This window comes from Psittacula echo (genome assembly GCF_963264785.1).
Source record: "Psittacula echo genome assembly, chromosome: 2".
Lineage (NCBI taxonomy): Eukaryota > Metazoa > Chordata > Aves > Psittaciformes > Psittacidae > Psittacula > Psittacula echo.
Window position 1 is genome coordinate 48,044,954 of NC_137737.1, and position 17,630 is coordinate 48,062,583.

Sequence of the window (17,630 nt, forward strand, 5' to 3'; positions counted from 1 at the left end):
ATAAACATTAAAGATGGAAAAAGAGAAAATACTTCTCTAGACCAACAACAGATTTTGAAATGCACTGTGACACAAAGCAGCTTAAATAAGGAACCACAGTGCAATTACTGCTAAAGATCAAGAACTTCTGCATGTTCTAAGTACTGATACAGTATAAACTATAACTTGGCACTACTGAAGTAAAATATATATTTATTAATAAAAAATATTAGCATAGAATCACAGAACCATCTGGGTTAGAAGAGAAGCTCATCTAGTTTCAACTCCCCTGCCATTGGCAGGGACATCTTCCACTAGACCAGGTTGCTCCAAGCCTTGCCCAATCTGGCCTTGAAGCACTCCAAAGGACGGGGCATCCACAACTTCTCTAGGCAACCTGTTCTGGTGCCTCAACACTATCAGGCTGTATTACCTTATCTATTCACTTAGTGCATCCTGTTTTGCAGTTACTGGTCACTGTCTTGAATATCAATTTTCCACAGAATCTGTGATTAACAATACTTCTGATCCTAAACACTACTTGTGCTGTATATAAAAAATCAGTTATAACCAAATACATTTTGCATGAAGACTGGGTAAAAATTAAAATGTATATGGTTCATTTTGTTGGTAGTTCTACTCAAACATAATTAGACATTTCAGTGTACCTCAAATCCACCAATAACCATAAGGGCGTTAATGTTGTTAGTGCGCATCTGGTCAGCAATCTTCTCCAAATATTTTGCAGGAAGAGTACTAAAAATTATTAAACCAAAAGAAAAATAAAAACAATGTACAGACTCTGCAGCAGTAAGAACTAATAACTAAGCTAAAACAGAGCAGGCAATGCAATATGTTTTATGTATTTGTCCACACAAATAATTTTTCCTGACAACCAGTAAGGAATCATATCAACTATAAAGAAATGAGGTTGCAGTCCTTTCAAGTGCAAGGACCCCACGAATTTTTTAACTTGAGGTCCTGACTCCCATTTTCATTCTCCCTTCAGGGCTTGTACAGTACTATAAAGATACCCAAGTTGGAAAGTAATGATTTAAAGAAAAATAAAAAACCTGAGCACTTAAAACATTCTGTGGAAGGAGAAGAGCATGGAATCATATGGTGGTTATATAAAGTATTAGAATTCATCATATCAATTGGCAAAACACTGACGTTACCGTTTTGTACCAAGAATTGATCCTCCTTGACCAGTCCAGCCTCCAACATCTCCCCAGCTGATTTCCTTTATCTTTGAATAAAAGTAAAAAAGGAGATTCTGTTAAGTAATTACCCAATTACTTCTCCTGATATGCAGCAAACACCAGGTACTATTTAATGTAAAGCTGTTGGAACAAGTTTTGGGCTCACAAAGCACCAAAAATGAACTTCGCGAATAAAAAAAAATCATAAAACCTGTATCCAGTTTCTCCTCAGTATACCAACGGATGCTTAAGACACGGAAACAGAAGAATCTAACTCACCTGGGGGAGAAAAAAAAAAATAGCTTCCTCCTTCAACAAGTATCACTGCAGAGTTTCTTATAGCAAAGGAACTATACAGGTGCACATTCTGTACCCATTGTACAGAACGGGCGATTCATCTGTTACTATTCTGTGGAAAACCTGCCATATGCTAAATGCTGACCAAAATTTAAAGGTAGGATTCATCTGCACTAATTCTGTAAGCTCTGCATCATGTGATTAGCAAAACCTAAGGCATATGAATCTATAGAATTGAATAGTTTAGAAATACAGTTACAATCTGGATGTCATATATCCTTAGGAAATAAATTACAGAATTGCTTCTCACAACAGTTATGACAGAACATACCTTCTAAGAACATCAACAAAGGTCATGGTGTGAGATGGGATACACACTATGTCAGGCACACATGTCATACTGACCTTCCCTCTAGCAAAACCTTCAAATCCATCAATGACAGCAAACATTTTATGGCCTTCAGTTATGCCAACTCTCACTGCAGCCCTCACTGCAGCATTCATTCCAGCTGCAGGGGCACCAACATTTAAAACTGCCACATTAAAATTAGTCTGCAAGAAATAAAAAAAAGCAAACATTTAATAAGCACTTCAATTTCTACAACACAGTTATAATGTGTCCATCATACACAGTTACATGGGTGCTAAATATTGGAATATAGGAAAGGAAGTTTTGAAGCCCAATCCAAAACTTAAAGTTAACTAGAAGATACCTACACATATTCCTCCATTTGCAGACTATCACATAGAAACAAAGAGGTTTTGGGGTTTTTAAAAAAGAGTGTTTGGGTTTAAATAAGACTTTATCACATTTTCATTTGGTTTGTAGGTTAGGTTATTCAGGATTTTATATTCTAGCTCTGGTAGGTTCAAAAAATACAAATTACCCTACACTATTCATAGAAACATAGAATGATAGAATAGTTAGGGTTAGAATGGACCTTAAGATCATCAAGTTCCAACCTTCCTGCCACGGGCAGGGACACCTCCCACTAAACCGTGCCACCCAAGGCCTCATCCAACCTGGCCTTGAACACCGCCAGGGATGGAGCATTCACAACTTCCCTGGGCAACCAATTCCAGTACCTCACCACCCTTTCAGTAAAGAATTTCTTCCTTAGATCTAATCTAAACTTCCTCTGTTTAAGTTCAAACCCGTTACCCCTTGTCCTGTCACTACAGTCCCTAATGAATAGTCCGTCCCCAGCATCCCTATAGACCTCTTTCAGATACTGGAAGGTTGCTATGAGGTCTCCACGCAGCCTTCTCTTCTCCAGGCTGAACAGCCCCAACTTTCTCAGCCTATCTCCATATGGGAGGTGCTCCAGACCCCTGATCATCCTCGTGGCCCTCCTCTGGACTTGTTCCAACAAAAAAAGGTTCCATGTCCTTTTTATGTTGAGGACACCAGAGCTGCACACAATACTCCAAGTTAGGTCTCACGAGAGCAGAGTAGAGGGGCAGGATCACCTCCTTCGACCTGCTGGTCATGCTCCTTTTGATGCAGCCCAGGATACAGTTGGCTTTCTGGGCTGCGAGCGCACACTGCCGGCTCATGTTCAGTTTCTCATCGACCAACACCCCCAAAACCTTCTCCGCAGGGCTGCTCTGAATCTCTTCTCTGCCCAACCTGTAGCTGTGCCTGGGAGTGCTCTGATTGGTTATTTAACCAGTTTCATGTTATCAAAGCAGTAGCTTTTTGCAAAACTACCCAGAACAGGCAAGAGCAGGAACCAATTCTAGCACCATGCAAAGCAGAACAGATAACTTTTAAATTAAAGTATCAGCCAGGTTTTTAGAGCAGCTGACAATACAGTAGTAAAAAGGAGCACTCAACATATTTCTCAGTATCATCTGGTTTTAGATTATAACAGCTTTTAAAGCTTTCCCTAACAACCAAAAGTAACTGCTTGTATACTGTGTCTCCCCAAATTTAATGAGCATTTCAAGTAAGCAACTAATCTACTCTACTGGAAAAGTCTGAGATATCAAATATACATTCGTAATTTAAACCAGAGGCAATGTAAAAGAGAAGGATGTGTTAAAAACATAACATGAAATAATAAACATTTTGATATATAATGTGTATTCCCTACTTATGCAATTAGCTCCCATTTATATTGCTTTGTTATTAATTGTACTGTAGGTAAAACAACTGCATCTAAATGGATGTAAGCATTAAAAACTGAACACCACAAGTAGCCAAAAACCACACAACCTAGCTACAAAATACTATTAAAAACTTCTGTTTTTTGCAACAGCCCCAACTGTAAAACCACAACAGTTCTCAGTTTTCAAACTAAGAACATTTTATACTGATAAATCCTGTATCATTCAGGTCATGGATTCTTTCCCAGAGGAAAAAAAACATCAATACTTGCATTAAGAAGAAAGAAATATAACAGAAAGATTATTCCTGAATGTTCACTGTTAGGGTACACAAACCAAGAGTGCTACTATGTGTAAAATGATAGTACGCATCTTTGGATTAAATTTTAATTGAAAAATATGAAATGCAGATCATCTGTATATGAAGTATTCTATGAAATAGAAAGCTTATTTCTCCACATAAATCACAGCCACTATCTTTGGTTAAGAAACAGTCAGCTAGCATAATTTAATACAATACTGGCATCAGTAAGTGTTGATTTACAACAGATAAAAATATAAGCCATTACTGAAAAATGAAAATGGCACCACAATGCATTAATTTTGTTTTATTTTTACAGCTTTGAAATTAATACTGAGAGTATTATATAAGTATTATATAATTAAAGAATTAAAACTGTACATGACTGACCCTTGGGAAAGTTTAGCCACTCTGTAGGAATTTAGGAAACAGAATTTAAATGATTGCAAACTGTATAAGCAAAATGCAAGAAAACTTAGACAGCCTGATCATATACACAAGTTCATCATGCTATGTCATAGGTTTGGAGAGATAGTTAAGGCAGTATGATGAGGAGAGAAGAAGAAAAACATTATTTGTTACGATATCCCAAAAGCACTGTACACTCAAAAAAAAATCCTTACCTTTGGAAGCTCGGCATCTGGCTTTTTGTGCGACAGCAATTTGTAGGTGTTAAGGTTGTTTTCAAAGCTCCTAAATAAATAAATAAATAAATCGAAATTAAGAAAATAGTAATTTTTTTCAACTCAGTTATTTTAAAGAAATGCTTTAGAACAGGTACGTAACATTAGCACCAAAGACAAATGCAAGCCATAAAAACTGGAAATGAGAACACACTGGAAAATACTCAATCCTATAAGACAGTGAGAATACACAAAATAGTAAGAAAACATAACTATATAGCTGGCCAGTATATTTATAGATCAGTGATAAAGCATTTTATTACCAAATTACTTGAAACAGAAAAGGTTCTGTTGACACAAGTGCAGAATGTCTCCCTCCAATATTACTGTTGGAAAACTACCAGCTACTTACAAATAAGTGCATGGGATTGGCCTCAAAATCTTGAACAGGCATATGGTTGCTACCAGTCAGCTCATACAACACAACAGTTCTTTTCTTTGTGACTAGTTAGCCTTGTATCAGTCTGCCTGACTAGTCTCACACAGTACTGAACTAATTTTCTTCGCTTTACATGTTTTTATGGACATAAGAATTTTAGTTATTCTATTTCAACAGCTCTTCTTCTGTATTCTCTGTTATTCTTAAATACATAAAGGCATATGGATATTAAATTCAAAATAAAATGCCAAGCACCAGCAGAACAGCAAAGCAGTTCAGCTTTTCTAGAGTAAATAAACCAATACAAGTTATTGGCCATACCTTCCACGAAGCCTAACAGCCTCAACAAATCTTCCCTCATCCATGGCTTTCTGGACTTCTTGAGTCTTGAAAAAACAAGTGGATTACTCAGTGTGTTTAAGAAACACAGGAAACAGATTATTTGATATATTCCAGTAAATAGATAATTCTGAAACAACTTTCTAAAGTGAAAAAATAAATATTGACGTTTCATAAACTTATGAGCCACCTTTTATCATAGCATAAACTACAGAGGACAGGAGAAGAACAAAGTAGAAGCAGATACCTAAAGCCTGAACATATTCCCATCAGTGTTTTAATGACAATAGACAATTATTGTACACAGTGGTCTGTTGTAGTTAATGAATAACTGTAAACTGGCTTTTTGCCAGAAACTCACCATCTGCACACACTCCATCAAAGGCAGACGGACAGCCTGGTTTCCAGACAGGGACACGACACAGGCAGGGGTAGCTGGAGTCGCTTCTAAAAGGGCAAGCACAGCTTCCACACCCATACGACTTGCCTGAAAATACATAATGTTTGAGTGTTCAAGCAAGTGCTTAAAAGGACAAGGCTTCTAATCACAGAACTTGTCATGATTTCACTGTAAATCAAACTGAAACCACTTATTCCTTGGTAGGTGAGAATGTCGCAGGCTGTTTAATACCCTTAAGTATGGACAATTGTTCTTGAAGATTTGCTATTTAATCTTAATATAGATTCCTTTGCACAAAATGCTTCACTATTCTGAATTTGAGCTATCCAAACAGTTAATGCAATATAGTAACTGGATTTGTCAAGTTTATCAGCTAAAGAACCACCTCACCCCCAAATAAATAATCAAAATGTAGTTGCACTATGTGATGTGTCATGAATAAGTATTTTAGGTTTACTCACCAAAATTCTGTCAAAAGCTGAAGGGGTTCCACCTCTTTGCACATGACCCAAGATAGTTACTCGTGTGTCAAAACCAAGCCGTTGAACTACAAGCTGCAAAGAATTTCAAAATACAGTGGGTTTATCATCATTATTTTATATATACATGCTTTAGCATTACTCTATGTGATATTGGAATAATAAAATTCTACGTATACTGTACGTTAGTATGTCAACAGCAAATGAAAATACTATAGAAGTTAAGCTTCAAAGTTCTAAGCTTCTAAGTTGAGCTTCTTAAAGTTAACTAGGAAGTTAACTTTAAGAAGTTAAAGTTTTAGTTTGTTCCTAACCTAGAACTAAACTCCAGGTTTAGTTTCCAAGGAACATTTTATTTAATAATGGCAGAACAGTGGCTTAGATTACCATGCTTTGACTACAGTTACAATGGCTCCATTATGCACAGTCCTCAGCCTTACAAAAACAGGTCTAAATATTATAATTAGAATACTTGAAAGAACTGCAATTACAGTGTGTGATTAACTCCATGTTTCATCTATGTGTAAGATTACACATCCCAAAAGACTGAGTAAAACTTTAGTGGATGATTTAACCTTAATTGACAAGACTTTTAAAACTTGTATTAAAAATTATAAACTGACAGCTACGGAAAACAGAACTTCATAGTCACAGGACAGATAAACGCCCGGTGAAATCAAAATGGCATAGATCCTTCTTGCCAATGACTGGTTTGCAACATCTTTTCTTAAAGGACCCTTTGTATGAAAAGGAGAATAATTTCAGCTCAAAAGCTTTTCTTAATCTTAAATACCACTGAAATTTTTGGCAAAGCAACCATTTAGAAAAAAGTTACAAGACTCTGCCCAAGGTAGACAGTATTATTTCACTGTGACACAGACCATTAACACTATTTTACAAGAAATATGAAGTAATATAAGATTATAATTACTGATCTGAGGTGATTTCAGACTTATCAGTTAAGGCACCCATGAAGTAGGTGTTTCGGACTGTTGTCTTACATTATAAAGAGAAAAGGTTCTAATTAACTGAAATAATTAACGGAAAAAGATTCTAAAGCCACTGAAATAATTCCCTTTTAAGTGGGGTATGGATTCAGTTAATAAAGCATGAATATAAAATGCAACCAGCAAACTATGTGATAAGATACTTTACAGGAATAGACTTACTTTACAGCAATGATATCAACAGTAACAAGCTCCATCATAAGAACAAGACAGAAAGTGTATCACAGGGTTGTTGAGACTTACATCCTTAACCTTCTCTGACGTTATAGGTTTGTTATGGCAATCAATAGCTCCTTCAGCTACAATAATAATATTTAACCTTTTCTTTCGTGCACGATTCTGTAATAAAAACAAAAGAACCTTCATATAATAAAACCACTAAAATTTACAGAACAATTTTATAATCAATTGCTATACATTAAGCTGCTAGGATTTGAGGAAATATTTCTTCTATTTGGTCACCTCAGAGTTTTCACACATTTTATCTTCATATAAGTCTTTTCATTGATGAAGTGAAATGTCTTATATCAAATTAATGAGGAAAGGTACACATGCTGTTTTATAGGAATAGTTTTATGTAATCCATAGAGTAGATCATATAATTCTTCAAATCAATCACAAGTGTACGAAAAGAATTGCTAAAGTTCAAATAGCACCATCTGTGACACCAGAAGCAAAGGCTTGCTGAAAGTCCTGATCACATTTTTAAATCACTGTTCTCAAACAAACATCTGCAAAAATGTCATGAAATCCTAAACATACTAATAGATTACCTCTGAAAGCTTAACACACATTGTATCTTCCCATCCTTCTTCTGGTGGATATTCAGGAATAAATACCCAATCTGCACCACAGGCTAAGGCACTAACAAGAGCTAAATACCTGATAAAACATAACAGATGATTAGATATCTATCGTTCAGATCTCTCATATTTCATAATTGTATCTGTATGAGACAAAAACTGCTGAAGATAATACATACCCACAGTGTCTCCCCATAACCTCCAGAACAAATGTCCTCTGGTGGCTGCAAAATTAAGAAAACAAATGAACTGCAATCCAAAAGTTCAGTCCAAAATCTTGAAAACAGAACCTGTTATCAGAAAACAGCCTGTGTTTACCACGCTTACCAAACACAGAACTCATTAGCAAAAGAGAAGGTCACATTAAACAATGCATTTAAAATTATGCATATTCCAACACATAATTCATTTTCCTGACTATTTTCTTCTAAAACACAAAAGGGTAGTTAGGAGAAAAGAGGTGAAAATTTACTAGCAATGTAAATGATGCAGACCCATACTTAAAAACTGTAATGATTATACCTGTATTACTCCTCCCCCACCAAAAAAAAAAAAAAAAAAAAAAAAAAAATCATGTAATTGCTTCAATTTTACCTAGGGAAAGCTTACATGCAAACAGGTGCTACTTCGTACTATTCAAGGTGTCTCTTTATTTTCTTAAAACATCTTAAAAAAACAAAGCCTGCCCCTAAAGCTGACAAAACCCCTACAACCAGATGCTTGAAGCGCTGCCACAACAGCAAAGACAGAAAAGCAGTTACTAAGAAAATAAGAAACCAAGACATTTGAAAGATACAGTTAAAAGTCTTTATTTCCACTCCAGAAATATTACAAACGCTAGGCACCTAACTTCTATTTAAGCTTAACTTTTATCCCCACCAACTATTGTCCAGCAATAGGATACTTAAGATTTGAAGCATAAAAAATTGTATATTTGTTACAGTTTTCTACAATATGAACGATTTACCTTTGAGCAGTGGTCATGATGGCATCCACAACTTCAATGATTCTGTGCAAGGCTGAGTCAGTACCTATGGTCATATCAGTACCACAGAAGTCATTGTCTATGGATCCAACCATTCCCACGATGTTAAGGTAAGCATACTTCTTAACAGCCTCTTCATCAATCTTTCCTGTAAAGTATCCAGAGAAAGAGCTGTGAGATTATTATTAAAAAAAACAAACAGAAAAAAAAAAAAAAACAAACCCCAACAAGAACCAAAAAAACCACAAACAACTTTTAGACATATTGCTTGGATGCTCTACTTTTGTAAATTAAACATATCCAAACATAAAATTATGTTTGGATATTTTAGGTAACAAGGTTAGTCAAAACTACAAACAAAAGCCAATCAAACAACCAAACAAAAGAATCCCGCATAGAACTCCTTACAGTAAGGAAGGAAACAAGAGCTTTTCAGTCTATTCCAAAATGTCAGCAGACTATCAAGTTTTGCAACCAACCTTAAAATTGATGGTTTGGACTTAAACAATAGCATTCAAATCGTAGTTTCAGTGTATGACAGGTAATAAAGAAGTAAAAGGATGCAAACCGGATGTGATTATGGGCATTGGTAAACAATCAAAACCCAGCATTAAACTTTTGAAGACATCTCTTCTGCAACACTGAAAGGCTCTGATTTCATGATTAATAAGCAAATACAATAGAAAAGCTCCTCTTCTAAGTCATAGTCACTCAAGACACCAGTGAAAATGCTGAATCATCCAAGAGATTTAAAGGATCTCAAGGATGAAATACCTTAGGTGCTTAAGTGCTTAAAACTACCTTAGTATCTGTGGATGGGATGGTAGTAAATATAGTGCCAATACTTTAATATGAGATTCAAGAACTATATCAGTGTGTTTAATGTCTATACTACAGAAAATAACAGAAAACACAATGAAAAAATATAACTTATGTCCATAAAGATATATGCAGCATTCTGAAGAATAATCAAAATGTTTTCTATGAATGTACACCATGCATTACAAACCTTTTCTAGAGTTCCAAAGGTGACTTAATAATCACATGGATAAGGGATATCTGGTTGACATATTCTACTTAGGTTTCCAAAAAGCCATTGACAACATCTGTTACCAAAGGATTTTGAGGAAACTAAGTAGCTACAGCATAAAAGAGAAGGCTTTTGATAGAATAAATAATCTGAAAGAGGGTAAAGGATAACAGAGAGTAGTAGCAAATGCAAGTTCTTGTATCTGAGAAAGGTAACCAATGGATTTCTACAGGGATCTGTGTTGTTCAATATACTCAGCAATAACCTAGAAAAGGGAATGAGCAGTAAGGTGCCAAAGTTTACTGATCAAACTGAATTATTTGCATTCTAAAGGTATGGTGTGTCTGAGAAGAAATGAAGAAGACTGGCAAGACACAGTGAGCACTAAATATCAGATGGAATTCACTGTAGACAAATGTAAACTAATGCACATGAAAAATGTACCCTAACAGCACAAACAAAATAACGCTATTTTCAGCATAATAATATAATAATGCTGTTTTCATTAATAAATCAGCTTCAATGCTCAATAGCAGTCAAAAAATCAAAATATTAGAAAATATTAGGAAAAGAACAGAGAACAAAACAAAGATCATTATACTACTGTGTAGATCCATGGTTTGCCCTCATCTTGAATACTGGGTGCAGTTGTGGTCCTTCCCACCTCAAAAAGGACATGGTAGAACTGGAAAAGGTTCAGAGAAGGGCAACAAAGATGATCAAAGGTATAGAACTTACATATAAGGAACAACTAAGCAAACTAGGACTTCCATCTAGAAAAAGAGATGCTGAAGGGAAAATAAGACAGCTGTAAAGTCTCAAGTGGCATGCAGAAAGGAATCAGGTCTTATCATCACTGTTTGCTCTAGTACAAAAATTATAGGACATCAAATGATATTAGAAGCCAGAAGGATCAAAATAAACAGGAGAAGATTCTTCAAAATCTTCATCATTCAATGAAGTTGAACTCCTTGTCACACAATGTTTTCAGCAACAATCTGTATGCTTTCAGGGAGACTGTATACATTCATGGAAGAGAGATTCATTAAGGACTGCTAACAGCATCTGGTTCAGGAAGTTCCGAAGACAGAAATGGATGGAACCTATCAAGAGTATTTATAAATTATGAATAACATATAGCATCAACACAGCATTATTTATGCTTGTCCTATTCTTTTACTCTTCCCTATACATGCTTTTGGATGCTATCCAAGACAACTACTAGGTGGGATGCACTTTTACCAACAGCCATTTATATTCTGATCTTAAACAGTGTCATACAGTCAGGAATCATAATATAATAACAATCACGTGTGTGGCCATTTGAGGAAAAGAATGACCATCTCAGTTTGGATAGGAGGGCAAAAGGCTTTTCAAGCAGAACATTCAAAGTTCAGACCCTGAAAATGATTCATAATGAAGGGGAAAAAAAAAAAGCCATACAGACTGTTGCCCAGTAACTTATTTGGCCTTTTCGAACCTTTATGGTATGTAAGAGAGGATGTGCAGAAATAAAACTATTGCTTTATGAAGAACCATGTAATTTCCTAGAATGTATGCATCTGATTTTGAGTTTAAGTTCTGGATATAGTTTTCATATGTGTAGTTAAGGTATGTAAGTCCCTTCGAAATTGGACTAGAAGTCTATAGCGTCTAAATGAAAACTTACCTTTCTGTGCCAGTTCTTCTAGAAGCCCACTCCACTCTTCACGGAACAGATTGGCACCAGTTAAGCTACCATCTCCACCAATAACACAAAGATTAGTGATTCCTCTCTGAACCAAGTTGTAGGCTGCCTGCAGGCGGCCCTCCCGGGTACGAAAGGATTTGCAGCGTGCACTACCAATAACTGTACCTCCCTAGGAAAAGGGAGCATAACAGTTTTAATTTATAATCCAGTATTTTAATGTTTTCAAGATGTATTAATGATGCATGGTTTATTTTGCAGCACAATCTCAATCTTCAATTTTAAAGTGAGTAACACGTAATGAAAACCAAAGAATTATCAAACCTGTGGGAAATTATGTTCTCAGGAGCAGATATATACATCAGGGAAAAGGGAGAAAACACTCAAAACTGACTGATAAAGAGCTACTCTTGAAGGAAAATGTTAAATTATTTGGGATTAATTTCAGTAGCATGCTAATAAATGATCTAATTGTTACTTACACGCAATAATAACAGTAAAAGTGATATGATACAAAGTAGTTAAGTATTAGGTGAATTTGCTTCAAAGTGTGACATTTTCCCCAAAAATATTATAAGATATATGACCAATAACAGAAAAGGCATACCCTTACCAAAATTAGCATCTGTCATTCCACAGAGCTGTGGGAAGAACTGCATCAATATTTACTACCTTACAGATCAGAGTAATTCTAAATTTCCTAGTTTATTAATTATCTGCTGTAGTTATTAATGTGATTTAAGGAACTTCTCCCAGAAATAAAGTTTTATCTTCAAAAAAGACTGAATCACCCTACCACTGAAAATTGCTGAGCACCTTGCTGAAAATAAGTTATTTACTCATCTACATTTATGTTTTTCAGACAACAAGTCTCAAGAAAAGTCTATTTTTCCCTTATTTTTCTCTCTGCTAACTGCTTTATGTTTATTATACTAGCTTCACAGAAAGCTCCAAAGAAATCCACGCTTCACCTGGAGGTAGATTTCAGAAAGCCTGGCAAGCAGTAAGGCCTCTTTGCCAAACATTAAATCTGGTCTGAAAGAGGTAACAACATTACCATGCTGAGGTAAAATGTAAGGAGACCCAAACGGCCACCTTGCAGAACACTAATATAAATGCACTAAAGTCACTGGTATTATCTGAGCTCTGGAAAATTGTACTGTTACGACATGCATTACTATAATTCTAAATCCACTTAACACAGAAAGCCAACAGGGTTTCATAATAAAACACCTGCCTTACAAAACAGCTGTTTCATACTTTGGCCCTATAATGTATTTTTTATTAAATACAAGCTTGTCAGTACGGCTTCAGAAGCCTAACGACATGCAGTGTTGAAAATCTAGCACAAAGGTTTTCAAGATTATTTCTGTGCACCAAATAAAAGACCACATAAAGCTCTTTAGAAAGTGTCAAATATCTATATCGTAGAATTCAGGCTATGCCTTAAAGTGGTATGTGCTGGTCACTCAGCCATCACAGAATTTAAATCCATAATTACAATGGTTGCTTGGATCTAGAATTTTGGTTCCCTGTTGTAAGAGCGAGGGTTTGGGTCCTACCCCATAACACTTACCACTTGCAAGATACTTGAAACACTTTCCCATGAAACTTCTACAATATTATCACCTCCATCAACCATTCCCTGGTAACCCTGAAAGAGAAAAAGTATTTCAGAAGTCTGATTTGAAAAATTGTGTAACATTTCCACTGCAGTAATACTCACCTTGTATATTTTAATGCAATTTTAAGTAATTAAATCCACTGAATAAAAAATTACTCAATTTAAATGCAACAACATTCAAGCAGGTATCACATTGTGGGGGTGGGGGTGGGTGGGGGAAGCCAAACCTTTTTCCTAAATGACCGTTTCTGAAGAAAACTTGAAGATAAAGTTAATATTTTACACAGATTACACTTTATGAACTAGAATGACATTGGATTTCTTCTTTCTTATGAATAAACAGTCATTTCTGAAAAACTACAAAGATGGAAGAACTTTGAAAAGCATTATAAAATGTGCTTCCTAAAAATACAACTTCAGCCTGAGGTCACAATCTTAGGAAAAATTTACCTATGTAACACTTTGTACACTTTTTTCCCCCCCAGGGTAGGTATAAGCAAAACAAAATAAAGTGCGACAACTAAATATTTTCCATAAAATAAGAAGAAATCAGGTCACATGATTTTACTTTTTTTCAATGCAGTTACACAACAGATCACTGAGAGAAATTTAGTAGAAAAATACAATTTTAGTGATGCATTTAAGAACTCCTTAATACCTTATCTCAAATAGTCTTCAGAACCCAATGCATGCTGTAACATGGAAAGAACTACACTTAGCTGAAAGACAGAAAACTATCCAGTGAGCAGCTGAGGGGCTTTGTTATGCCTGACTTTATTAACCCTCTGCATAAATACTAGCAGAAAGATACTGACAATTACTGTTTCTTTTCCATTAGGTGGTATTGTAAACACTGATTCAAAAAAAAAGAAAATACTGCAAAGTTCTAACCTGGAAAAACCTAAGTGATAGAGAAACCAGAATAAAACTGGAGTTATCATTCAACAGTTTTACATTTATTTAAATCCAAACGGAAATAACCCAACATGTGAGGTTAAAGAAACAAGAAACCACTAAAGAAAAATAAACATGACAAAGTTTATGTCTCCATTTTTAGATTATGTGTACACACAGGTAATAATGCTGAGGAACAAACAGTTAACCTTTCTTCAGTTCTTGCAGGACTGTACATATATTTAGTTTTAGGGTTCTCAAGAATATATCAGGTGGAACTATAAACAGAAGGGAGTTTAGAAGACAGAAAAACTGACATTATACACTGGAGACCCTTACTTTGGCACCATCCACAGTATATGTAGATTTTATCCAGTAAGCAGTAACTTGGGAATGTACTAAGCCTACACTGGCTTAAAAAGCCATATATATTAAATGAATACTGTATCATACTTGGAGTCCCTCACTATCATGATAGGATAAGAATATAATGTGGGCTACGAGTTACTCAAATTAAGCTTTTTAGGATTCTACTACAGATTTCAAGGGGAAAGCACTGAAGTTTCTGCTCAGTGAGATTTGACTAATGAAATTACATACAAGATAATCAAGTAATAGTAAAGACACACCTAGATGGAAAATGACATCTCTATTTTCTGTCATTTGATAAATCTTTTTAATATTTTCTATGTTCTTGAGATAACTTTGATATGTATCTAATATATACACAGTCTTGTATACTAATGTATACAGACAATTACTTGAAGCCAAGACATTTGCATAATTCCTTCAAAATTAGAGTAAGTTAGAGAAAAGAGAACACTTGACCTACGTATCAAGTCAACAAAATAAAATAAAATCATTTTCTCAGATAAAGGGTAAAGATCTTCAGACAGAAACACTCCAGTGGATCCAACTGTGCTCGACAAACGCTAATAAATTACCAAGTTCACTTATCACAGCTTTGCTGTTTTGTTGAAGATTTTTAAAGTAAAGTATCCAGTATCCTCTATATCACTCAGCAATGAATTGAAAGCTTTTTCTACTGGTGTTCCTATTAGCAACTACAATAACACAAAGATTCATAGGCAACAAATCCTGAAAGAACAGCATGATGTTGCATCCAACTCAGTTTGTAACACTAGCTATAGTAAGCTGCACTACAAGCTGACAAAAACATATATAGCTCACATATTTGCTCCAGCCATTCACCTTTCATTTTTACTTGAAAGGAAAAATGAAGAAAATGTGTCCAAGAAAGTATTATATATGGGAAATATACAAATAATTACCTACATATCATGAGACTCATAGATGAAAATTTCTAATTCATATTTTATTAACAAGCCTAACAACAGAGAAAAGCAAATGGATAAACTACTATTTGAAACTGGCTATAGGATTATTTTCAATACTTTATAGCTAGGCTAAGGACAAGCTATGACCAACTCCTGCACCATGCATCTTTAAAGTAGAAAGAACTCATGCATTCTGGTCAGGAGTACACATCGCTTCTACTTTCTTTGTGAAGAGAAGCGAGAATAGGGAGTATATTAACAATGCCTTTCACAACAAGGTAAGGACACGGAGCTTTTGGAACAGGCCTGATCCATTTTAACTGTTACATTAGCTTTTCCTAACGGTTCTGTTTTCCACGTAGCGTATGTCAACTAAATATGTACAATGTAGCTAGAATTTCCACACTGTTCTTTTTCTATTAAGAGAGACAAAAGCCATAGAATTAGAACAGCTCTGCAGAAAAGCTATGTGGGGTTAGTGTTGGGAAAGATGACTAATAATAACGGAAGTATTCACAATTATCACAATTTCCATTTATCATTTTTACTTATTTAAACACTGATGCTAATTTGAGGACTGGGCAATCCATTCTAAAGGTGGAATTTAACTTGAAATATTTTATCAAATAGTTCAACATTCACAATTGTCTGGCAACTGAAAATTATGGGGACAGAATCGAAGAAAGTAAACTGTCCAGAACACAGCAAGCACTGTATGTGAGAATCAACTCCATTTTATGCTTATTCCTTCCTTTACCCAAATCTGAATATTCAAAAGATGAAGAAGAGGAAATCTCTGCAGGTCATATGTTCACAGGGTACATACATATATACACTGTACCTCTGGGAGAGAGTGGCAAAGACAGCAAACCTTGCTTCCAGGTTTAACACTAAAGCTTTCCAAGAACAATCCGCCTTCTGGTATGATATGTGGGACATTTGGGGCTTTAACAGCTAAGTTTACGTACTGAGCTTTTTTAGCTATTGCTTGACAATGTAAAATACTAGCATCACTGAGTGCACAAACCACCATGTAAAAGATGTTTTCCTCACAGACATCCATGACTGCCGTACCATTGCATTTCCAATGCTGGCCTCTTGAGAAAAAGACTCTCAATCAAGATGAAGAATCTAAAAGTTCCATAGCTTAGTAGTAAGAGCACGGATCCACTGGGAACTATGTGCTTCAATCCTGGAAAAAGTGCAGGGTATAAATACTTAAGACTGCAGTTTCTAAAATGAATTGCCATAAAAGAGAGGCATCACTTTTTCTTTTTATTCTCAATTAAAAAGAAAAAAATACAAACACCAAGTCACTTCCGCTACTGAAAAAAATTAAACTAACCTCATAGCGCAGCCTGGTATTTTTACATGTACTTCCACCTCTAAGATATTCACAGCATGAGTGAAATTAAGTCCATGGATTTTCAAATTTTAATTCAGATTGAGAAAGATTTGAGGAATACTGTGCTGTGATGCTAGTCAGTCAGGGTGACTACAGACTGTTTATATACTGAAAGATGATAGCATGATTAAAATACGAAACAAGGGCAAGAGTAAGCACTGTTTCCACAAATAAATAGCAAAATTTTCAAATCTGCTCACTTCACTGAATTAAGATACATGAGTTCTTTTCAATTTTATAATAATTTTTAATTTATATAAAAGTATAGTTTTTATATAAACTATATAAATTGCATATGACTATAATGATTTATAGTGTTTATATAAATGATTTTATCATTTTAATTTTGACATGTGGCTTTGGTTTGTTTTTCTTTTGGGAATCAAAGTATTGTCCAATTCCAATTTCTGACCATTTCTTTCTCCAGGCTTTGGTAAACCCGTCTTACAAAAAGGCAATAAAATTACTTATATCAATTTATTGCAAATTACTATTTATTTATCTTGGTACTCTTTTACTACAAAATGAAGCAAAATGGAGTTAGGAAACAAAAGAAAAAATAGATTTATCATTTTACTTAGAATATGGAACTAGTTTTAGCCACAACTGTAGAAGACAGATAGGTTTACAAGTACAAAAAAATGACAGAGAAACTTACAGGAGAAAAAGAGCATATGACAGCTACAGCAAAGTAGGCTTGAAAAGGCTAAGACCTTTAACTCCATTTTT

General features: G+C 35.1%; 1 protein-coding gene across 4 annotated transcripts in view; it reads right to left on the reverse strand.

Moving 5' to 3' along the window:
* The window catches only part of PFKP (phosphofructokinase, platelet), a 44,884-nt gene that overhangs the window by 15,529 nt on the left and 11,725 nt on the right, over nt 1–17,630 (reverse strand). For all 4 annotated transcript variants that reach the window (XM_080639326.1, XM_080639324.1, XM_080639325.1 and 1 more), the window contains 13 exons: nt 13,257–13,334; nt 11,663–11,852; nt 8,946–9,111; nt 8,158–8,202; nt 7,949–8,057; nt 7,419–7,514; nt 6,151–6,243; nt 5,651–5,776; nt 5,272–5,336; nt 4,512–4,581; nt 1,884–2,030; nt 1,158–1,228; nt 648–735 (listed from right to left, as the gene is read on the reverse strand). In XM_080639326.1, coding sequence (XP_080495452.1) covers nt 648–735; nt 1,158–1,228; nt 1,884–2,030; nt 4,512–4,581; nt 5,272–5,336; nt 5,651–5,776; nt 6,151–6,243; nt 7,419–7,514; nt 7,949–8,057; nt 8,158–8,202; nt 8,946–9,111; nt 11,663–11,852; nt 13,257–13,334 — 1,344 coding nt within the window. The remainder of the gene's footprint in view (nt 1–647; nt 736–1,157; nt 1,229–1,883; nt 2,031–4,511; nt 4,582–5,271; nt 5,337–5,650; nt 5,777–6,150; nt 6,244–7,418; nt 7,515–7,948; nt 8,058–8,157; nt 8,203–8,945; nt 9,112–11,662; nt 11,853–13,256; nt 13,335–17,630) is intronic.